The sequence below is a fragment of the Arctopsyche grandis genome, chromosome 8, assembly GCF_051622035.1.
Source record: "Arctopsyche grandis isolate Sample6627 chromosome 8, ASM5162203v2, whole genome shotgun sequence".
NCBI lineage: Eukaryota > Metazoa > Arthropoda > Insecta > Trichoptera > Hydropsychidae > Arctopsyche > Arctopsyche grandis.
The window spans coordinates 1,590,683-1,616,673 of NC_135362.1; the positions used below are offsets into that span (position 1 = coordinate 1,590,683).

Here is a 25,991-nt window from a genome sequence, read left to right on the forward strand (position 1 = left end):
TACGCTGAAAAAGTTGTTGATAAACTTTCCAACTTGAACTCTCAAGGGGGGGTGTACTTACAAAAGTGCTAATAGCCCTCGAGCATTTGAACTTTCAGCATCGTCTCAACACATGCTTGATTTCGTTTCAAATGTTTCCATATGTGTAATGAAAAGTTTTCGCATGTAAACATTTTCAATAATAAAATGTGTATTACAAAGTCAAAGATTGGTGACTGTTGATTAGTGACATGTATCGAATACGGTGCTACATTTAAACAGATAATGAAATATTATTGTGTTTTTTACATTATCCATGTACGTAGTAGGGATCCCAAATATTCGTCGACTTCAACTATTCGAATATCAAATAGTGAATCAAGAGCTATTCGAATATTCGAATATATTCGAAAATTAAAAAAAAAGGTAACATTGAACCAAACATAAATTTGAATGAATCGTCTTATCATAGTTGCCATTGAATTCCTTCTCGGTTTTACAGTCAATATTAATTTTTTATTTTCTTTTTTCATTAAGATTTCTTGTAAAAATGTATATTTCGCCGGTGACTTCTTAAATATTCGTATTATTTTTCTGATGTTTTCTAAAATTTCGTAGAGATTATTATTGATCGAAAAGTGATTTTCTTCAAACATTTCCGTATTTATTGAATAACAATCCGTTTCTTCACATGCAGAAATTTCATCTTCTTTATTATCTTCATTTTTATCACATTTATCCCCATTATATACTTCATAATCGTCGGCTTTTCATGTTGATTTTGTGTATTTAGTTTATAAAAAATAAATACACGAATAATATTCGAATAGTTGATGAAATATTCGAATAACGAATGGCTGAAAAATCAGACGAATAATTCGAATACTTGAATATTCTGATTGGGATCCCTAGTACGTAGTAACAATAGATGAAGTTTTGTGATAATGCGAAAATTCGTACTTGAGATTTTGACTGATTCGAACTCAGAATCGATCACTGATCACGTTTTCATGATCTAGAAAAAATGCGTGTGTGTGTCTATGAATTTTTAACACCGTTAGTCCTATCGAACTGAAACTTAGTATCAATACAACGTAAATTGAAACTAACATCAATATTATAGCCAGCAGCGTGGCTCGGTCGTTAAGCTTCTGCTTAACACTGAGAGGCCCCGAGTTCGATCCCTTGAGCTGACCTCGATTGAAAAGAATTTTTCTGAGTATATCTGTAATGCTGCTGGTCAGACCAGGATTTGTGACTCCTGGTTGATCGTTTCCTATCAGAGTTTGCCAATTTTCTCTGATTTCATTGTTGAAACGATTCCCAATTAAAAATTGGCTAAAAATCCTTCCTACCCACTATGTCACCACTATTTGAGTATGATTAATGTAAATATTACAATAAAAATGTATGTAAATTCATAGATGTCTCGTTAATTGTCGAGTTTAAGTCAGTGTCTCGTAATTTAGCGACTTATATAATAAAAAATGCTGTATTGTTTGTAATTTGGCCAGGAAGGCGCATTGGGGTTTACCTGTAATGCCTTCCTGGTATGAAATAAAATAAAAATAAAATAAAACAATTATGTAAATTTTTAAGTTGACCTGAAATGGTACCTCCTATTATGGGCGTCCTCTTTTTTATTAAGTTTTTGTATTAAATTACCTCCCAAACCGCTCAACGGATCAGACTGAATTTATTTACATTTAATATAAATTATAAGTTTCATACACCATAATTTTTTTAATATTTTTACCTCAACCGGAAGTAATACTTTTACTCTAGAGAATCAAGGTTTTATGTTTTTTTCCCAAAAACCTTTTAGCGTATCGAACTGAAATTTCATATCTAGAAGTTTTAACTTAATACCAAGTTATATATAAAATTTAGTGAACACCCGTCAACCCGAAAGTGTCAGTATAATCTTGTTCGATTTTTCTTCCACTATATTTTTCGACCCTTTAAATATGTATGCTCTTCACGAGAAAATTCAATTATAATTCTTGTATCAATGTGATGAAAATAAAAATAAAAATTGACGATTTTTTCCACACAACTAAACCTATAAATCTGAAAATTTATATTTGTATTCTTTGTGTACTAACTTAGAGTTGCTAAAGTTTTGGTCAGAATTCGTAAACCGGAAGTAGTATTTCTTTTTAAAACAATATTTCATTATGTTATTTTCACCTTTTAAATTATTTTTATTTTCTTGATATTGTTGCGTAGGGGTGGGTGGAGGATCCAAGTAAAAGGCCAAAGTCGTTTCACAGTATTTATTGATGATTAAGGAGATATACACACTGGCAGTGCTCCGTCCAGAATGTCTTGATGTCGCCTAAGTATGTGCCTCCTTATAACTAACAGGTCGCTCAGGACATCTTCGACGTCCGGCTACTTCCCCATTGTTTAGTCACGTACTCGGATGTGCAGTCCCACGTTTTGGCGTTGTCAGTTCTAAGAACTCCACGGAAATGCGACCGATTGCCGCTATTATCGCCGCTAAGTGCATTTAGGGGTTTCTTATTGTTTAGCCGACTTGCACTTAAGCCTGGAGATAATCCTTGAAACCAATTATAACGGCGGCTCCTTTTAGCATACGCTACAATATTTAATGTGTATAAAAATTATAGTGATTTAATTATAGTGAAGTAATGAAAAATTTTGAACAAAATCCGACAGCCGGAAGTAGAATTTTTGTGTTGTGTAAGTTTCCCTACATTTGCGCTCAATTTGTATCGAAAACGCTCTCATAACTAGCATGTGTGAACGTGTATGTATGTTTAATTATTGATTTTTGTTTTTAATCCTTTTTATATTCCTCAAATACATAGATAAAATCGTGGGTTGGTCACATCCAAAATTTTTTATAGTATGTATGTTAAGCTTGACGGAGATTCATTGACCAAATTTTTCTCCTTTAAGAAGCTAAATAACCCACAGTGCTATTTCCTACAATTTCAAGAAGCAACTTGGTTAAATAAATCCATTCTTAACGTTATATAGTACTTAAAAACATGCTTCAAATATACCGCACGTTACAGTTCTTCAACGAAACCACAATGGGTACTAAATTACGACCATTTCCAACAAACTAATCCCTCTTCTTTTTCGCTTTAAATTGTCATTATTTGCTTTGTGCCCCGAATGGAATTGTGAGTCGAGTTATGATAAAATTTTTCGCCCCCATTGGTTAAGTTGTCATCAATCAAGAAGCGTTTCCAAGCAAGGAAGAGCGAAAGGAGGCGAGGGTGAAAATAAGAGGGAATGGAATAAATAAGGATTATTTTTGCGGTAGGGGAAGGTTTCGCCAACCCTCGTGGCCTCTGGTGGCGTAAGTAAATAGAAAATGCTCGGTAAACGTTTGTAGAGAGTCGCCATTATTATGCCCTCAAGATTGGCTATTTAACAAACACCAACTGAAACTCTGCAAATTTTTGTTTCGCCGTAATATTTTCTATGCTTCTCAAAGTTTTCAATTTGTTTTAATTCAATTTTTCAATCAATCATCAATTCATTTCCGAATTCACCCGTTAACATATCAACAGGCAAAACACTATTTCACAATCATAGTTCTTTCTATAGTAAAATGTGTTGGAATTTGTAAATCCAAATTGGAATTGGAAACGCTCCATCGTCTTCTCCTTTCCTCTCCCTTCGCCTCCTCTCTTATATCACAAGCCTAACCCATTTTTTATTTGATATGTGTGTGTAATATATTTTGCGCTTGGAATTCTCACTTCTCACTTTACATTATCACCTTATTAAATAGATAATTTCTAATGATTTTTTAACAATCAACAATTTTAAACTAATACTAACAACTATAATATAACATAGTTAACAAACGACACGACACGAAAAATGGTTCAGAGACAAGGTTCGTTTGTTTTATCAGATTTATTTAGAAAATTGACAGATTTTGAGACATCGACCGAACAACACCAAGATATAGAAAAATCGCGCGATTTAAAAAACACATATATCTCCGAATCTCGAGCTAATCAACATTTTTTATTACCAGATTCGTGTTCACTGGGCATAGATCTATGTATAAGAAAAGTCATATCTCGTCTCTGAGCCAAAAAAAAGTCGTCATTTGTCGAACAGTGTAATTAGTAACCCTAAAATAATATAATATAATTCCAAACATAGCATTTTATTAAACTTACATATATAATTACGTCATCTTCCACAGAAGTATCCATTAACACCCCTTAAAAAAGCAACAATCTTACTAGCACCTCCAATGTTCTCAGGAAGGGCATTATATATTTGAACACCCCTGTGAAAAAAACCTCCTGCAGTTTTTGCTTTATTAACTCTGCCTATAATTAATTTATTCCTATGTCTAGTTTTATAATTATGTATATTCCTTACTATGTGATTACTAAAATATTTGGGTAATAGATTCTTATCTAGCTTATATAAACATTTTAAAGTGCCTAATTTAAGACCCATTATCCAACCATTTCAATTCATCTAACATACTTCTAACATTCTTACGTTTCCTCACATTCGAAATTGCACGCATTGCTCTATTCTGCACTTTCTGCAATTTATCAATGCACAATCCTCTAAATAGATTAAGCACTGTAGCGCAATATACAGTATGAGGCCGTGCAATACAATTATATATTAATATTTTACTTTTTATACTTAATAAATTTCTTAACCTATAAAGCCATTTTTTTGATAATATAATAATATGTACTTAAACTGGTGCATAATTTTTTTTGGAAGGTTTCTTTGCCCTGGATTGAAGCAACAATCAATTCAGCTCCCATATAAAAATGCGAGTACAAAGAACCTTCAATTTTGGTATGCTAACCTTTCTCTCCCAAGGTTATTTTTATAACTTTAAACCACCCGAGCAACGCTGGGCACATATTGTACGTATATAAAACTACTACCAGAATGAATCAGATAGTAGTAGCACTTCGTTGAGTATATACAGTGAGCACTCTATTATCTCCAGTGGAGCTGATGTTATTGGTGAACATCCCCTCTTATAATGCCTGCTCGTTTGTTCCAGGATACGGATGGGCTTTTTTTGGAGCTGTAGCGCTCTTACCACCCGTCCTGCTCGTTTTCGGGACAGCCTCTCCAGGACCTCCGTTAGCAGCAGCTTCCGGTACTGACAGTCGGTGCAAGTTGTCAGAGTACCCCTGCTCCAACAGGAGATGCATCCCCATCAACAGGTACTGCGACAACGTCAACGACTGCGGAGACTCTTCAGACGAGCCCAGACACTGCACACGTAAGTACCTGCTTAGTGCTATATGCATTTTTTTGGATGAAACTGTAGCTACATGTAATTTGAAACATTATGGTAATATATTTTAATAGTGAAGCTAAGCGGTGATGTAGAGTGGTGAGAGCTCAACCCTTTGAATGCTGACCAACGCCGATCGGCATTTTTTCCAACAGGTCCATGGGCCTGAAAAACGCAGACAGGCGTTGTATTTTGAGCATGTGCAAAGTACACAAGAATATTACCCGCTAAGCCTTTCCAGGTAGCATTGAAAAAAAATACATTGAAAATGGGTCGTGTAATCTGTGTTATTAATTTGTCAACGTTTATAAAGACTGGTTTTCATCGGAATTTTTGAATTTATAACCATGGAAATCCTTAACTGTTTAGTATTTTAGATTGTGGCTTCGAATTTAGATTGCGAGCATTTCATTTTAACAACAATGAAGGAGATGAAACTAATTCTGGAAAAATATATTCAGTAATAGACTTTTTTTGTTCATTTTATGTTGTTGCAAGATATATTAGAGAGTCTAAACACAACTTTATAGAACTCGAAATCCTCACCGGTAGTATTGGAAAAATACATTATTTAACCCTTTGAATGCTGACCAACGCCGATCGGCGTTTTGCCAACAAGCTTACGAACCTGAATTACGCCGATAGGCGTTATTTTTTGAGTATGTATTAAAATAAACAAGAATACTACTCGCTAAGCCTTTCCAGGTAGCATTGAAAAACAATGCATTGAACATGGATCGTGTAATCCGTGTCAATGTTTATAAAGGTTGGTTGACACCGGACTTTCTGAATTTATAACCATAGCAGGATTTCCATCGGGAACTGTTTAGTATTTTAGATTGTAGCTTCGCAAATAGATTGTGAGCATTGCATTTTAACAATAATGAAGGAGATGGAACTAGTCTTGGAAAAATACATTCGTTAACTCTTTGAATGCTGACCAACGCCGATCGACGTTTTGCCAACAAGTTCATGAACCCGAAATACGCCGATATGTGTTGTTTTTTGAGTATGTAAAAAATAAATAAGAATACTACCCGCTAAGCCTTTCCATGTAGCATTGAAACAAAAATGCATTGAACATGGGTCATATAATCCGTGTCAATGTTTATATAGACTGGTTGACACCGAATTTATAACCATAGCAGGATTTCCCGATGGAAATCCCTAACTGCTGACTATTTTAGATTTTGGCTTGACATTTAAATTGTTAACATAACATTTTAACAACAATGAAGAAGATGGAACTACATAGTTTTGGATAAATATATTCAGCAACTTGTTTTGTTTATTTTATTACTAACCTCTTATACGTTTCACATGGTTTTCGTGGAAGCGGTCATTTTTTATATCCCTTATCTCTTATCCGATCGTTTTCATACTTTGCCATATTTCTCATTTTGGTCATCAATATAAGTTAAGGTATCATCCGCAATTACGATGGTGAAAAAATATCGTATTAGACACGTTTGAAAATACTGCATCGTATTACACGGTGACGTTTATCTGTCACATTCATCATTCACATCGGTAGTTTCATTACTTTTCGCCCTGCCATCTCGCTGTCAAATTTTAATTATTTAAACACCTATAACTTTTTCTTGTTTCACTCTATATTTTATAAAATTTGCTTTATAGTTTATCTCTAATAGCCAACGGTCTTGGGTGTTGCCACACCGGCCTTTATGCAGGGTGGCAACACTGTTCGGTGAATCTGACAGAATGACGTTTAACCCATAACCTCAAATCAAAACAAACTTTCTAACCAATACAGGCTTAATATATGTACACAGATCAAACAGTGATAGTTTTATTTTTAGTTATTAGTTATCAGCTGATTTAAAAGTTCTACTCCGGTTATATAACTAGTAAACTATAAATTTTAAAATAAAAACCCTGGTAAAAAAACTTTTTTAAATACTAACCTTTTAGTTTTATATATAATATAAAGATATATAAAATTATATTGTTGCACGATATATTAGAGAGCCTAAACACACCTTTACAAAACTCGACATCCTCAGTGGTAGTTATCTAGCATTTGTTTGGATTAGCTACAATTTTTATACCTGCTTTCTATTGTATTTCTGAATAATTCTAGTTGGAAATTTTGGTGAAATTTTCAGCGTGGCGGGCTTTCAACAGAACATATGTACGTCAGCACTGAAAGGGTTAAAGAAATGATCGCGGGCAAAGACGAGTGCTCGTTCTAAGGTGCTATATGGAGCAAAAGAATTTAACGTAATTGGAATAAATCCTCTTTGCGGTGAAGAGGTGTTTACAATGAAATACAATAGTCGAGACATTCATAGCGTAACTTACGCCCACACTCGGCGTAACAATCGAGCGCGTTCAGTGTGGCGTAACAGCGTCATCACATTTCGTGCTCCCACAAGTGAAATTATCCCCGGGGATGTACATATGGGATGTATAGGGATGTATATGCATACAAGTATGTATGTATAATATGTATGTGCGATTTGTGCACACTGGCACTTGAAAGCCCTGCATTAGTTCCGCTAATAGGACGAGAGCTGCGAGCATTGTTCTAACTGGATTACTCTCGCGGGACCAACTCCTACTACATTCTACAGATGTACGTACACATACATACATCCATATGTATATTGTATGTGCAATCCAAATGTATTCTTTTATTTATCAGAATTTTTACTGTATGGTAACACTGTGTGAAAATTTTAATTTTGCAATGTAGCATTTTCTATTTTCAACCCACTAAGAATGGTTCATCTAAAGCAGTGGTTTTTAACTCCATGGGGTGCGAGAAGGCATATCAGGGGGTGCGGGAGGCGTTTCTAACAATATAAATTTAGTTGTGTGATATTTGAAAACTATTTTAATTTTCGATGTTATCGGCCAATTTTTTTCGTGACGAAAGCGCTTAGGTAGCTGTCACTGAAATAATATAATTTATGTCAGGATATCGCGTCAAGCTCTCTCCCCGTTTCTTGCAAATAATAACAACAGTTTTTCAGAATTTGCATACCGTCGTCTCCATTGGTGTACTGTTATAGTAGTATAGCAAAAAACTTCTTGAGACTAGCATGTGTACACACACAAAGGTTCGATTGCAAACGTTATCTAGCATTTTAAAGCAGATCTTGTATCAGGTACTAGATCTGCAGATCTAGATTACCTGATACTAGATCAGCAGATCAGCAGATCTAGTATCAGGTAATATATGTAGAAGCTAGTACAAAAAAAAGTCAAATAACTGTATCGTTTTTCTTGATAATATGCAATTAAAAGGGATGTAATGAAAGAGTAGCATCCCTATAGACTTTCAAGACTTTCAATTTCAGTCGACAGTTCGAATCGAAGTCCACTAACTTCTCAAGTTCGAATATTTCGAGCTTAGACAAGGTACATGATCTGGTTTCGCGACAACTGGCTCACAGACCTTTCACTCAACGGCGTTGCGTGCACGAAATTTCACTCACGCGACAACTGACTCACGACAGTTATTTTGACAAATCTGCAGATTTTAAAAATAATTTATTTAATTTGTAGTACCGGTAGTTTCAAAGGCTTGTTTTCGGTCAAATACTGATACCACCAGTATCGGTATTTTTGGTAATGCCCGTGAGCCAGTTGTCACGTGAGTGAAATTTCGTGCGCGTAACGCCGTTGAGTGAAAGGTCCGTGAACCAGTTTTCAACTTTCGATGTTAATATTATATATGGAAACGCTCCTTACTTAATTTTTTTAAAAATGCAAATTCTTATATGTGCAATATTAATATTGTTTGTATTATAATGCAATTTAAAGTTTGATTTTGATTTTGAATAAAATAAGATAAATTCCCACGAACTACCGGAAAATTATGCCGGATGAGTGAGAAAATAAACAGCGAGCGATAACGGCAACTCGTGCTTGTATTCTTAAAATGTGTATGTTTTACATTTCGCTTTATACTATCCGGTTTAAATCGAAAACAATGAGCAGCCTCATTTTTAATGTATAAAGCGAATGTTATCAAGAAGCGATTACGCGCTCGGAAAATGCGATTTTCCGTTTTGTAACGACCGTTACATTTCCGTCTCGTTCAAATTTAAACCCACTCCCTCCTTCTCCCACAGACTCCGTATATGTTCAATATAATATACGTGTGTATATACATATCTTTTCAATTTTACCAAAATACTAAAAAAATACTGAAAAAAAATCATCGAGCTTCTGTTAATACATTAAACAATGTCAGGTTTCTAAAAAACAAAACTATTCCTTTAACATTAATATTTGATTTTGTACCTGCCACAGATGGATTGAATAGTTCACTCAATGTTTGGAGGAATATATTTGTCTCATTTAGTCTTGAGTGCGAGTCTAGTTTTAAGACGCTTTTTTGAGCAGTCTTTTGGATACACAGCTCCAACTGTCTTCTTTTGTTCAGTTCAGCAGTAGACAAAAGCAGTTGCTTGGTTTCAACAGGAAAAACACCGTCTATAGTAAACTCCAAGCTCCGTTTTATCCCCTCGATTTCTTCACATAATAAATGGGCAAAGGAATAGGAAGACCCTTCTAAATTTTCTATTAATTTTAGAAATTTTATGAAAATTTCACTTTTGTTTGTTATTTTAGCATCTATTCGCATATTTTATGAAATTAGCATCTATTCCGAATTTTAGCATTAATAGCAAAATACCCTAAATACGTGTCTCTAGAATAACTCATGTGATGATATTTCATCGGCCACAAAGACATACAAAGTCTCTTTCGAAATTAAATATTAGATATAAAGTCAGGATTCAGTCAAGTTAAATAGTCAGGATTCAGTCAAGTTCATAAAAAACGTTAATTCATTCAAGTTAATAAGTGAGGCTAGCCTTTTGAGTAAATGAAAGGCATATTTAGGAAATAATGTTAATTTGAGACCTATTCACTTGTACGGTCTGTGTTTAAGTTGACGTCGTAATCCGAAGTGACGTTCTTGCGCCCTCGACTCAGGCACAAAAACGTGATACGGTCATTAATTAATTCTGAGCCCACTGCTGGGCCTTTACAACCGAGCCGGACGAAGGAAAATCAGGTGACGTGCGAAAACTCGGAAAACCAGTGCTCGACCAATGCACGATGGAAAAATGATTGATCGTTGAAGAAATGCGGTTTAGTTGCTATATAGTTGTAAGGAATAGTTAATAATGAAGCTAATAAAAAGCCTGTGAAATTTTTCAGCACCAAATTAAATTATAATATACTATCAATAAAAAAATAATTGTGAAATAACTAAAATACGAGAAAGCGTATTGTACACGTGCGCACTACTTGTGTATGTTGCGCAGTGAATAATGAATCATAATTTAAAAACTGGAAAATTAAATAATACACATACAATGTTATATAAAACAAATTTATTAAGATTGATTTCATTTATACATTGAATAACCTGTTGATAGACAGGAATGAAAATAAAAAAAACATTGGCCTTTGTTTTTTATTATTTTATTGCCTCTCGTTTACTTTGACTTCATCTTCAGATTTTTCTGTGACGTTTTGATATGTGATATCCTCATCATTTCCATTGTAGATTCCTTTGAATAGAAAAAATATCATTTATAAATAAAATTCATCGTTTCCTTAATACAAAATACATATTAAATCAAGAACCTCTTCCATAGCTTGTAACTGGATTATACTCTTGTTTTTCTTCAACCATTTTTGCATCAGTAAAATCTGTTGTAACTTCGATTGGTGCTTCGTCTGGAGTATGGTCAATCATTTTGTTTACTTCTGTTGATGCCATTCCTGTTTCGTTGTCGGGAAACGATTTGAGATTGCAGTTTCCATTTTCACAGATCAGCCTCACATTTTTGCCGTCCAAACCTCGTCTGGAGTTTTTATCGATGTTTGAATAGGTTTCAAATGGCATTGCCAAAACCATTGATACTAAAGCAATCTAAAATAATAATGATTTCAATGAGTAAAAATTTTGTTATGAGAAATCAAACATATGTAGGTAATAGTTTGTAGTTGTATGTAAGAAAGCTTAAGTTTTGATATTAGGACGTGGCATATTGCCTCTACGCATTTTAAACAAATATAAAGAGAGAAACGTTTGATAATAGGTTTGTTAACTGAAATAAATAACTGAAGTGGTAGGAAATTTAATAAGATTTGTATGAATGATCATTTAGGTTAGAAAAGAAAGTATAAAAATTCTTACTAGTAGTATTGTAGTCTTCATTTTAAAAGTGGTTGATTGTTTGGATCTATGTAGTACCTATCTCGAACTGCTGTTGAGACCGAAGTAACTTGCTTTTGATCATTACCACAGTTTTATATGCAACAATCGAGATGTGGGAAAAAATCAAAAGCGTCCTAGTTGGTATTCAAAGCGTACAAACTTGTGGCTAAGTTTACCATATTTCAGCGAAGTTATAATAAGTCATTGTTAAATTATCCATGTTTGATTTTTTGCTGATGGACCACCAAGAGACAGAGGTATTGTACTTATGTACAATTTCAGATAAAACAAAATCTTAGAATGAAAAAAAACTGAAGTAGTAATTCCTATATTAGTCACTAAATTTTGTACGTATTCTTCTCATCGGAGACCGGCGGACAAGTTTGCTTTGACTAAAAAATTATTTCACTATTGTCAACCTTTTTTTTTCTTTCGCTTTGTAGGACAATAGTGAACCATTTTTTATGGGCAAAGGAAACTTGTCCGGCGATCTCTGCTCATCATCAATTCAGTTAATCGAAAATTATCTGTCGTAGGGTCTCTAGTTACAAAATATATATCGCCAAATCAAGAGACAAATCTGTCTACATACTTTATTTTTAAGAATATTTTGTCAAGCAACTATTGATCTGTAGACAAATCTGCCGACCAGATCATTGGTCTTTGTGAAAGATCTACGAGAGACTGATCTGCTGACCAATTTGCTTTTTATCTGTGGGGTGCTAGATTGTAGGACTGCTATAGTTCCATGTAAGTTCTGGGTTATTATAGAAAAACCTTCTTGGAATTTGTCTTATTTTGAATAATGAATTAAAAATGACATACACTTGGTTAGTATACATATATTTTTTAGATTGTATCAGTGAAAAAAAGGTTATTGACAGCTTAAATTGAATAATCTACGTCATTGGAAACGTTTGTCAAAATAAATAAGTGCTACTGAAAATAGAAATTTGTCCTGTTTGTCATTGTGTGCAAGTAATACTAATGTTAATCTCAATGTCGAGTCGAATACAAGCGAAACAGTGACGTATGTAAAATTTTTGGAATGGGTATAAATTGCGGCATTTTAATCATAGAATTGTCTTGGTTCGCTTTTACGTTTCATTGGTTCGAATTTAAATAAGGTCTTGTAAGGATATAGTCGTCCTTATGGAGGTATTTCTTTTGTTCGATGCAAGGATTTCTAATCTGATCCCCAATAAACCCGACTATTGACCCGAATACCTATGTTTATCCGGAATTCATTCAATACTACCCAGCGTACGAAACTCGTAAAATATAATATAAAAGTCCCTCAAATAATACATAGTTTTTAAATACACGTTTTTGTGATCCTTTTAGATATTGTTACATTTCCTATCTGTTGATGAATAATTAAGCACGTAATTCAATTTGCTGTCTTTTCTGTATATTCCGCAAACTCTTCAAACATTTCCCTCTCGTATGTTTTTAGAATATGTCATTCATGAAAGAGACTTTGGAGGCAAATGGGATTTTGAAATAAAATTATACGGCGAAAAAAAGAGGCGACTTGCCACTGTGTACTTACGTATAAATAGAAAGTGGGACTGTTAGAATTATTTTCTTTTCATAATTGTCCATTTATTTTCAAAGTATACTTTTCGCGTCTAATAACTCTTCAGTCGTTGTGCAAAAAAAGTTTTTTTATTACTTTTTCAAAGTACGCAAAAGCTTATAAAACATTTCTGGCGTTTGAAGAGTTCATCCAGGGCGTAATTCAATAATCTCTTCGGAGATAAAAGGAAGAACTCCATTAGCCGCAGGGAGAGAATCCCAATGGCTATCTTCAAACAAAATCTCACACAGCCAGCTCTATATTTATTACACTAATTTTTCTCGCATATTATCCAATACCAACGTATTTGGGTATGCTTTATTGCGTAAATATTATATTTCCACAGCTCGCTGCCAAAATTGAATTATCTGTCAAATACGCTTTCTATAAATATCTATGTACTTTCGTATATTAAAATGCTAACATCAAAAGTGGATTCTCACAATATGAAACAATATGCACAATATCACAGTTATCTCCGTACATATGTGTATATATATATTTTTTTTAAATGCTTTTTATTATTACGAAATTATGTTCACAATATATCTTATATCTATTTTAATAGCTACTGATCTACTGATCATTTTCTATTTTACAATTTAATTTAATTTGGTTGGTAATCATAGTATTATATTATTCTAATGTTAATCTACAGCATAATAGGAAAAAGAGCTGAAAAATCTATTTATAATCCTTATAAATGCTCATAATACATCTAATACATAATATTAATTAAATACTCTCTAAAGTCGATGACCTAAAGCAGATTGTGTTTGGGTAATCTGTGTGTTATACCTGAAGGGTATATACATTTTGTTGTAATCACCGAGACTCTTCACAAGTGTGTTAGTATGATTATATGTTATTTACCTATACATATATTCAAGCTAGGTAAAGTGTACTCCCGATTATCCGGGCTTATGACAGGGAAGGATAGCACGGATAGCAAAAATCAATAAAAAAATCGGTTAATTCGCATATACTCGTATGTACATATTTATTTTATTTATTTTTATTTCAATCGAACATCTTTTAAGACGAGTGCACTAATACAGATACAATACAATAACACGATTAATACAAGCACTTTTATACAATGCAAATTCATACAATCACCATCCACAGTGACATCTATGGAGAAATTTTTGCAGCATTTTATTATAAAAATTGGCATACCTCAAGACGCTAAATAACTTGAGATTTGCATGAGCGATTGGGAAGGAAATGCCAATTTACAGGAACAGTTTTAATGAAAATCAGAAAAATTGGCAAACTCTGAAAGGAAAAGATCGACTAGGAGTCACAAACCTAGGTCTGACCAACAGCTACTAGTGGGAATCGAACCTTAATCACTCCACTCGAAAGTATAATATGCTAACCACTAGTCCACGCTGCTGGTATATATACATATATGAACTGACTCAACTGTTGATCTTGGCATATTGCTTAGGAGTGACTTCAAATTTCCGACTTATATTTCAGATATGTGCTGTAGGGCTACCAAAATGCTTGGATTTGTTTTGCGCAATGCTCACTACTTCCTTGAGATAGGAAAGGAAATGCCAATTTATAGGAACCACTTTAATGAAAATAAGAAAAAATCTACAATCCTTATGTACATCCCTTACGTTTTTTATACATATTGTTATGAACAATGCAATATATCATCATCATCAAATTCTCGCGTTCTAGATAAAATTACATATATGAGACTTATACAAATCGATGAATATCATACATCGCTATTCCGTCGCTTTTTAGTTCTTACTATCTACATAAAACGTGGATGTCAGCATACCATTGCTATTTAAGCCGTACCCTTAGTACGACTCAGACTAAGCCAGTCAATACATCGATTTACCTACTACTCATTTCTCCAAGTTCATCGTTCCAAGTTAGACTTTCAAGATCGAGTTCAAAAGTGCTTAAAAAAATAATGGATCAAGTGCTGAAGGTAAGCCAGCTATCAATAGAATTTTTGTTATTAATCCACAAGAACAGTCGAAATATGATTTTTCTACGTGGAATTTTATTTAATTCTCATATAAGGACAATTACTATATTATCCCTATTAATTCAATTCAGATTCGTTTAAATACCAGTAAATACTAGTACGAGTTTTTGCTCGCAATTTTAACGATTTAAAATTCAACACACTTCCAATTAACCCTTTTAAACGAAAACAAAAAATAGTGTGGCCAGAACACTATCCCAATAAACATGTTTCAACAGAAAATACTCAATATAAAATAGTATTAACAGTGGGAAAAAATCCCAAGTGAAAATATGTACTTTTGATTTTCGATTTGAACTGGACGACCACTTGAGACATCGACCGAACAACACCAAGATATATGTATGTAGAAAAATCGTGTGATTTAAAAAACACACATCTCCGAATCTCGAGCCAATCAACATTTTTATTATCAGATTCGTGTTTACTGGGCATAGATCTATACGAAAAGTCATATCTCGTCTCTGAACCATTTTTCATGTCGAACAGTGTTATTAATGAAATTAATAAGAAATTATATGAATTATATAATTTCCGATTACTGTAATCGGAAATTTATTATTATAATCGCAATATTATTATAATTAATTTATTAGTCGATTCGATTCGTTGATAATAAATTTATTATTATAATCGGAAATTTATTTATTTATCGAGTTGTGGTTTGCCAGCCTTCGATCAATTGTCGGTTCCACTCACCGCAACAGTCGAAACTGTTGCAGACCATTGAATAAACAATAATCTATAAGGGTTTCATTCAAAGCATATATATGTAAAAAGTATATATATGTATATACTTTTTAGGAACTACTCGTTTATGCAGGTCATTTTGTTTTCAACTGTTGATTTATGTTACCCACTTACTTAATCGCCATAAGCGCACCGGTGCGCGCTCTTTCGTGTTTAAGACTATGACTCGTTATTAATTTTGGTTTCTTCACAGCGACATATGAAATATCTTGTGATACTAATGAAATTAACAAAATCCAATATTTTTACTAATTCCTTAGTTTGTTATACATACATACATATATTGCTTAGGATTGTAAATATGTTTTTGAGCTCTTTTTCCTATTATGCTTTAGATTAACATTAGAATAATATAATACTGTGATTACTAACCAAATTAAATTAAAATTGTAAAATAGAAAATGATCAGTAGATCAGTAGCTATTAAAATAGATATAAGATGTATTGTGAACATAATTTCGTAATAATAAAAAGCATTTAAAAATCAAAAAATACATATATTGCTTGGGTATAATTCCCTTGAACTTCGGAGAAACTTCTCGTTAATTCGTTTCGTTCTCCAGCTATTGCGTGATAATACGTCATGCCCGTTGTTGCTGGAACAGTTGGGACTTTATGTCCCTAATAATTATGTGCGTGGTAGACATCATCATTTGATGGTTGTACCTGCTGCTCGCACAGTTCTTTTTCGAATGGCTCCTATTCCAAGAGCTATTCGACTTCTCAATGAAATCGTTGCTGCTGTCCCTGAATGTGATATTTTCCACCTTGGGGAGCGTAGATTATCGGATATTATTTTAACATATTTATCTGGTAACCTGCGCTCATCATTACTTTCTTAATTTGAATGTGATGTATGAGTGGAATCTTAATCTACTCGCTGTGATTTTATTTTTTATTCATATTTTGTTTTATTTTTTCATTCTCCTTTGTACATTTTTATATACTGAAGAGTATTCAGAGGTAAGTGGAGTCAGGTCGAGGTACAAGAAAACACGCAGGCAGGTTCCAAGTCTTTATTAGCTGCTCGTCAGGTGGAGGCCAGGATCCGAATGCCACCGATCAAGAGCGTACCATACTTATATCATAGAGCGCTCAGCGCATACACGTATTATCATTGGTCAAGGAGTCTGGCGCAGCCATTGGCCGCAACGCCCGACTCCACCATTGGTCGGGGTCACCATGACGTCATCGGTCTACGGGCGTCTCTCTATGTAACGTTACAATACTATTTTAATTTTGTTCAGTGTAAACAAAGAATGGGATTTATGGATTTTGTTTTTGATTTTTACACTTTTGTTATTTTTTTTTCTCTCTGAATGATGTATTATTTTCCTTTTGTTACTTTTTTTATTATTTTATTTTACCATGTTTTCTGCTTTTGCTTTTTTCCTTTATTTACAGTTTACTTGTTTTTATATCATGTTTTTATATATTTTTCAAATGTAGGCCATTGTGGCGCATTAGGCTCTTCCTGTAATGCCACAATGGTCCAAAACTATTAAATAAATAAATAAATATTCAAGAGGTAGAGTCAAGGGTTGGCACTAAGCACAAACATAAATATTAGAAACGCGTGGCGATTAAGCGGTAAATAATAAAAGTAGGCGAAATCCAAAAATAAGAGATCTCAACCAATTTCTATCATACTTACTTCTTATGACAGTTTTAATAAGCAATTATTTTTATTCATAACTAGCTGAATGCCATGCGTTGCAATGCCAGAATAAGGCATTCAATTTCCATTCCCGTTTCAAGTAATGGTTGGAGCTCAACTAACGTCTCTTCAACGCCATGTCGTCATAAACCAACTGGTAATGTGGTTACCAACGAACACATTTCTTTGACTACACAATGGCGCTTCAAACTTTCGCGTCAGTAAAATCGTAATTATTAAGAGGTTTTTCGTATTAAGAGGTTTTTTCCCGTTATTTTTCACAGTAAGCTTCCCGGACATGCAAACAAAAAATCTTGAAAGTTGGGACTTCTAAGTTTTCATAGTTATCAAGTGGTCAAATTTGTATTTTATTTTTATTACATTTTATACCAGGAAGGCCTTACAGGTAAACCCCAATGCGCCTTCCTGGCCAATTACAAACAATACAGAATTTATATTATACAAGTTGGTGAATTACGAGACACTGAAAACTCGCAAATTAACGAGTCATCTATGAATTGTACATAAATTTTATTGTACATTCTTCTTCTTGTTAATGCCTTGTCCGCATCCGGACGTTGGCGACCACCTCGTCGATTATTTGAATATATCCGCATCGGTCTTCAGCGGCTCGGAACAGCTCTTCGGCACTCATATCGGTCCACATGCGCATGTTTCGAAGCCAAGATAACTTTTTCCTGCCAATCCATTTTTTCCTTCTATTTTCCCCATGGTTATCAAACGGAGAAATTCGTATTTTGGACCCCGTATCATGTGTCCGAGGTACTCCATCTTTCTCCGCTTGATGACAGAAACAAGTTCCCTGCCTCTCCCCATCATGCCGAGGACAGCTTCGTTTGATATCTTTTTGGTCCACGGAATCTTCAGCATACGCCTATAGACCCACATCTCAAAGGCTTCAATGCGGCTGATCATCTTGGTTTTCAGAGTCCACATCTCACATCCGTGTAGTAATACTGTCCAGACGTAGCTCTTCGCGAATCTCAACCGCGTATGAAGATTGAGATGCTTGTTTGTAAGCGCCGCCTTCATTTTTACAAATGCTGTTTTAGCCATCTCGATGCGGATTCTTAGATCATCATCTGGGTCCATTTCTTCATTCAGTCAGGTACCCAGGTATTTGAATCTTTTTACTCTTTCTATCACCTCTCCATCCAAGGTTAGATTCCCGGTGTCTGTTTGCATTCTATCTACTATCATAAATTTTGTCTTCTTTAGATGTATGCGCAGACCTCTTCGATTGCTTTCTTGATGTACACGGTCTAGAGATCTTTGCAGGTCTGCTAAATTTTCAGCGACTAGTGCCGTGTCATCAGCATATCTTATATTGGTGATCGTCTCGCCGCCCACCTTGATGCCCTCCGCCTCTTGGAGAGGATCGTGGAAGATCGATTCGGTGTAGGTGTTAAAAAGAGTAGGTGATAGGATGCATCCTTGCCTGACGCCCCGTTCTATAGGAATCTCATCAGACACGTACTACTGCAGTCTGATTCCAATAAATATTTCGTAGCAATCTGACATCTCTGTCATCCAGGCCAATATTTTTTAATGTTTCCATCAGGCGAGCGTGTTGGACACGGTCAAAGGCCTTTTCAAAGTCTATAAAGCAGATTTACACAGGTTTACGGACTTCTCTGCATCTTTGGAGTAGTGTTTCCATACAAAAAAGGGCCTCTCGGGTACCCAAGCCTTGTCTGAACCCAAACTGCTCTCTGCTAATCGCCTCTTTACACCGTGAGTAAATTCTGCTATTGTACATTAATCATACTCAAATAGTGGTGACATAGTAGGTAGGAAGGATTTTAGTCAATTTTTAATCGGGAACCGTTTCAACAATTCAATCAGAGAAAATTGGCAAACTCTGATAGGAAACGATCGACTTGAAGTCACAAATAACCAGGTCTGACCAGCAGCACTGCAGATATACTGAGAAAAAATCTTTTCAATCAAGGTCAGCTCATGGTGTTAGGCATAAGCTTAACAAGCGAGCTATGCTGCTGGCTAAAATGATGAAAGCTACTTTACAACTAGTATCAAATTTGCAAAGGGCTAAATTAATCAGGCAATAGCTATACCCAATAGTCCAACGCCGGTCCCTAATTCAATATCAAATATTGAATTCAATATCCAGTGGCAGACCTTGGGGGGTTGTAATGTTTACGAGAGTTTTGCTGGGTCGAATCGGTGTTTTCTCCACGTCTCGGCAAAACGATAACGCGAACGAGTTTCCGGAACAGAACCGGACTCGCTGGACCGGAATTAGATCTCGTTCGTTACCGGACCCGGTTTTCCTTCGCATACTGTACTTTGCTCTTCCGTTCGACGCTAATGCTTCGCGATTTAAGATTTCTGCTAAATTACCATCGCGTTCTCTAACCTGTATGGGTTAGCTCTTACTTACGAGATTAGATATAATAAATACTGTTCGATCTACTTAAGGTAATTGATGGCTACAAAATGTGCTCTAATGGTACCCAAGAGCTGAGCTGAGCTGAGACATTAATTTTACATTGGATGAATTAATGTTATGTATAGTAGTTTTGTCTCGAGAAAACGCTCCATATTGTCGGTGCGTCAGTGAGCGCCTTGCGTGTTCGGCGAACACTGTTCGTGCGCGCTTAATCTGGACGTGGCTTTAAAGTTGTTCTTCCTTTACTAAAAAAATGATTTTTTTTCAATAAGAACAATTTAGGGATGTATGTACATATCTAATATGAAATATCGAAAGAGACTTCTATAATAGATAAAGAGAAATATATAATGGTGACCAAAGAAATGCACTAGTGATAGTTTAACTTTCAAAGATGCTCATACAGAACTAACGCAATAGAATTCTAAAAAAATGTGTCGAGGGGTATTTTGTATGTTATCCGAGGGTGCTAACCTTTTTTTGTGGAATTCTATTGCGTAAGTTCTTTTTGAGCGCCTTTGAAAATTATGATTTCTCGAAACTGCGCTACTATTCAGTGCAATTTAGTGCATCTTTCCGGGAACCAAATATAATATAAAAAGAGACTTGTAACTATGTATGTATGTAAGGTTTGTTGGGAACTTCGAAAACAAATCAAAGTTTCTATAACGACAATATCGATATGATTGAATATTATTTTTTTTAGATTCAAATAAATTTAATAAAACAAACAAATTAATGTTTACTGTTAGATTGTTTTGCCATGTTCAAGCTGTTTCTATTACAAATACCGAGCGAAGCCGGGTAAAACTACTACATAGTAGGTTATATAGTTTATATCATATAATCATGACGCGACCCAAGGTTTTAAGTAATTGTATATGTAATTACATTAGTTTTTGTATATGATTACATTAATTATGATTCGTAAAAAAATGGTGATATTACCAGCAGCGTCGGCTAGTGGTTAGCATACAATGCATTCGATCGGAGTGGTCACGGTTCGATTCCAGCCAGTAGCTGTTGGCCAGACCTTGTTTTGTGACTCCAGATCGATTGTTTCCTTTCAGAGTTTGCCAATTTTTCAGACTTACATTGAAACGGTTCCTGTAAATTGTCATTTCCTTTCCAATCTCTCTTGAAAATTATTCAGCGTCTTGAGGTTCGCCAATTTCTATAATAAAATACTGCAAAATTTCTCCATAGATTTCACTGTGGATGATGTTTGTATGGATTTGCATTGTGTAAAAAATCTTGTATTAATTATATTATTGTATTGTATCTGTATTAGTACACTAGTCACTAAAGCCCGGACCCTGAGGGGGGCTGTATATTGTTCAAATGTTGTAAATGCATTGTTAAAGGTTTGCCGAACCTTTTTTACAAATGATTTACAACAATTGAACAATAAACGGCACGCTTCAGGTCCTACCTCTACTCGTCGCTTTGCAGTGATTTTTAAAGGCGAGTGTACATGTTCGATTGAAATAAGATAAAATAAAATGATTTGTTGCCTTTTGAAAACAAGATCGCCGATTTTGCCGAAACTTTTCATTCCCTCTATTTAAAGCATAAAAAATCCAATGAAATAGTTCTTGATCTTGCGAAAAATAATTTAGTGCGTAAAATTATCTTTGTGATTTTGATATTTTGCATCATAAGTAATACTGGATACAAGCTGTACGGTTCACTAGCTATTGGATGCAAAACACTATCACGTTTACACAAAAAGGCTTTTAAATCATCCCATTATTAATCACCTACATATATGTGTTTATAGAGCAAAGTTCGGTGTTTCGATTGTATATTTAGCATAGGCATAATATTTTAAAATACAATATGTATAATGTGAAGATGATATATGTATGTAATATACAAAAGTGGAACAAATCTAATATAATATTAAAGCTATGAATATTTTACACGGTTTTTGGTTTACCGACATTAAGGCCGGGTACATCTCCCTTGTAATCATATTACATATTATATTATACGTGTATAATATGTATATAACATGAGGGCAATTTCGTTTGAGAATTTTCGCAAGAAACGAATCCATCTTGATGTCAATACCAGATAGCTTCGTTTGATGGATCACATCCACGAGAAAAAGTGACTCGAATTTAATTTTGACCGGGAATTCGACTTTATGATGATTTATTTTACACACGGTCGTTGTCGATGCCTGCGGGATTGTATCGACTTTGCCAGTTTCAAATTTGGGTCAAATCTGCCCTGGGATACGCCGCAGAATCCGGGTGCGTAATTTACGGTCAAAGTGCGTAATTTACCTACGCGAAAAGTTCACTCGATCGAATCCGACACGGACAGGTGTGATTTCAACAAATATTCCAGGGTATTCTAATCACGAACAGATTCCTCTCGACTTTGTTTGTATTTGGAATCACTCCCGTCTCTTATTGGGACGGTCTTAGTCAAATAAAACAATCTGAACTATCCCCTTCGAGATAAGACGTGTTTACAATTGCCAAGTGGCGCTTATATTATGTGTAATTGTATATATTGACCGTACTTTGTGGTCGAGATCAGATAGTATTAGATCTGTGGTGTAAAATTTCAGTAACCCAGGAGTTTATACTTGCCTTTCATATGTATTATATGTAGGTTTGTAACAAGCTAAAGTTTAATCAGATGCATGTTTTGGTGTGGCGCAGCGTTGATTAAACTTTGCCCGAGGTACACTTTCGTGCATAGCTAATATATGTAATATAATATCAGGTTGACGTTTATTACGGTATTATATTAAAATTAAATTATGACTGAGAAATATTGTCTCAAATGAAAGGAATTATGTGTATGTAAAATCTAAACCTAAATCTATATATGTAATTATACCTATCTAACTGACAAATCGGCTTTTGAGTACTTGAAATCACATGTGACCAACACGTGACTTTATCTATGTAATTGAGGTATATAAGAAGATTACAAAAAAAAAATCGATATTTAAATATACTTACACGTTCACACATACCGGTTATTAGAGTATTTTCGATACAAATTGAGCGCAAATGTAGGGAAACTTCCACAAGACAAAAGTTTTACTTCCGGTTGTCGGCTTTTGTTCGAAGTTTTTTTATTACTTAAAATCACTATAAATATTATACACATGAAATACCAAGAAGATTAAAATAATTTAAAAGGTCAAAATAAAATAATGAAATATTGTTTTAAAAAAAAATACTACTTTCCGTTCACAAATTCAAACCAAAACCGTGTCAACTCTAAGTTAGTACATAAAGAATATAAATTTAAATTTTCAGCTTGATACATTTAGAGGTGTGGAAAGAATCGTGGCCTCAACATTTTTGACCTTTCTAAGAGGAAAAATCCCACTTCCGGATTATTAAATTTAGTGATTTTTTTTTATTTTCATCACATTGATACAATGATTATACTTGAAGTTTTTCGTGAAGAGCACACATGTTTAAGGGGTCGCAAAATATAGTGAAAGAAAAATTGAACAAGAGTAAACTGTCACTTCCGGTTGACGGATGTTTACCAAATTTTATACATAACTTGTTATTGAGCCTAAAATTCTATATATGAAATTTCAGTTCAATAAACTAAAAGGTTTCTGAGAAAAACATAAAAAACCTCGATTCTCTATAATAAAAGTACTACTTCCGGTTCAGGTAAAAATATTCAAAAAATATTGCGGTATAAAATTTATAATTTCTATAACATATAAAAAATCTCAGTTTGATTGGTTCAGAGGTTTGGGAGATAATTGAATTCAAAAACTTAAAAAAGAGGAAACCTTTATATAAGGTGTGGTACCATTTCCGGTCAACTTAAAATTTAAAAAAAAATGTATGTCGTATCGATAAGAATTTCAGCAGCCAATACTAAGGTTCAAAAAATCCCAAAATACAAAACACACCCACACATTTTTTCTAGATCATGAACACATGATCGGTGATCGATTCTGAGTTCGAATCAGTGAAAATCTCGAGTTAGAATTTTCACAGGATCACAAAACTAATACGTAACATATTGTTAATACGTATATGCATGCATATGTAGATGAAGTAAAATTATATAAAAATAATATATATTAAAGAATTTATAATCAAGTGGCTTAAGAGGGCCGTACACCCGAAACCTTAATTTTGTTACCGTTCCTTTCTTCGATATATATATATTGAGTGTATGTATATATTGAGTGAATGTGACAATATATATATACATATATCAATATATATATTGAGTGATTGTGACAGTTGCGCTTCGACCAGATAAAACGTATTTTAAATTGACAAAATCGAGGTTTCGTATTCTCCTATTTTCTCCTCCAAAACTGGACCAATTTTTAAAAAAATTTCATCATCGGTATGAGAAAGATACTTTCTGTGCATCTATCGGCGTATTTTTTTTTAAATCGATCGTTAAATAAGCACGCTGGACTCGTTTCGTGGGTGTAAAAAAGAGGCGATTTTAAAGATGTTTGGCGGTTCCTAGCTCCTATAAAAAATAATTAATCAAAAAAATAAAACGATAGATGCACCCCAATGGTGGATATCCATAGCATATTAAAAAATAATTTCTCTAGTGCCATAATTGAGGAAGGGAGAAGTATAGTACGTTTGTATGGACAAGGCGCTGCTGTCCAGCCCTCTTAAGACTCTTACTTTCATTGGTGTGCTTTAAAGATTTAACTCAATTAAAGGAAATTTTCTTTGAACTTTCCAATAGTTTCTAATATTGTAAGCGTAAATATATTTCTATGGCGTCAAAATTTTTATTGGAATCAAAATAGAATTCTATTTCAGTTCAGGTATGCATATTTTCAATAGATTAAAGGTTTTGATTCACTTTTGCAAACAAACTACCTATAGAATTGCTTTCAAATGCAAAACAAAGAGAACTTCAATAGCTCAGATTTGGTAGAATCGAGAGTGAAAAAGTTTGAATAACACGCTCCGAAATATACATGCTTTTCAAATACTATTTATATTATTTATACAAGTTAATGTGTTTTCGCGCGTAAAGCGATAAAAACAAACTCGGAAAAGCTCGCCGTTATGTCTCCTCGGGGAAATATTGAAATTTACGTTTTCCAAAAGGATTATTTTTCCCGACAAATTTTCAATATTGACCGCGTCTTGCGAAGTTTGTCCAGATATATGTAATGCACAAGTCGATAAAATTTATTTCGCAAAACGAAAACTCGGCTATGTATTTTGACAAAAATGCGATTGAAATGTGCAACTCGGTTCCAAATATAACAAAAAAGTACAATAAAAGAATTTTGTACACCAATTTGGTTTTAATCATGTGAAGTTTCTACATCCACCATCAAAACCACCTTTGCGACTAGGAGGGTTCCAATCTCGGATTGAATCTTCTTCCCAAGGTTGGAATCTGTAAAATCATTGTCTAAAATCAAACAGCCTTAGTAATATACATATAGGTTATATGTACATTCCAAGCTTTTATAATTGGTAATTATCAATTAGCCAGCAGTATGGCTCGGTGGTTGCATTTATGTTTAGCACTGAAAGATTACCGGGCTCGATCCCAATATTTAATACTGCTGGTCAGACTTGGATATTTGTGACTCCAAGTCAATCGTTTCTTATCAGGGTTTGCCAATTTATGTGATTTTATTCTCCTCCATCAAATTGGCAAACACCATCCTACCCGCTATGTCACAAATATACCTTTTTTGCTATACATATATTTAAAACTATCTAAAAAAACCCATTTGCCACATTCATCGCTGCCTGATTTCGCCCTAAAAGTGAATGAATTTTTTTTCATAAATATATTCAGAATTTTAATTGAAATCTGTATAATTTTAAAAAGTATTCTTTACTTTTCCAATGTATTTGGTTATTATCGGTGGTTGCGTTTATGTTAAGCACAGAGAGTTTGCCGGGTTCGATCCCGTGCTAATCTTTAATGCTGCTGGTCAGACTTGTACATGTGTGACTCCAAGTCGGTCGTTTCTTATCAGAGTTTGCTAATTTATCTGATTTCATTATTGAAACGGTTCCTCCTTCAAATTGGCAAACACCACCGTACACAAATATCTGAATTGGATTTATTTACAATATGTTAAAATTTATATAGTC

At 34.2% G+C, this 25,991-nt stretch overlaps 3 protein-coding genes across 4 annotated transcripts in view; 1 reads left to right on the forward strand and 2 right to left on the reverse strand.

Moving 5' to 3' along the window:
• Mgat1 (alpha-1,3-mannosyl-glycoprotein 2-beta-N-acetylglucosaminyltransferase) overlaps positions 1-25,991 on the reverse strand; it is a 110,217-nt gene that overhangs the window by 16,825 nt on the left and 67,401 nt on the right. The window lies entirely within an intron of this gene.
• Positions 3,844-25,991, forward strand: part of LOC143915579 (uncharacterized) — a 55,643-nt gene continuing 33,495 nt past the window's right edge. Inside the window, exons 1-2 of the mRNA XM_077436278.1 lie at positions 3,844-3,859; positions 5,015-5,239. Coding sequence (XP_077292404.1) covers positions 3,844-3,859; positions 5,015-5,239 — 241 coding nt within the window. The remainder of the gene's footprint in view (positions 3,860-5,014; positions 5,240-25,991) is intronic.
• On the reverse strand, positions 10,441-11,529 carry LOC143915372 (uncharacterized). The gene is made up of 3 exons (XM_077435989.1): positions 11,439-11,529; positions 10,883-11,171; positions 10,441-10,806 (listed from the first exon to the last, which is right to left on the reverse strand). The coding sequence occupies exons 1-3, from the start codon at positions 11,457-11,459 to the stop codon at positions 10,718-10,720; spliced, it is 399 nt and encodes a 132-aa protein (XP_077292115.1). The 5' UTR covers positions 11,460-11,529; the 3' UTR covers positions 10,441-10,717.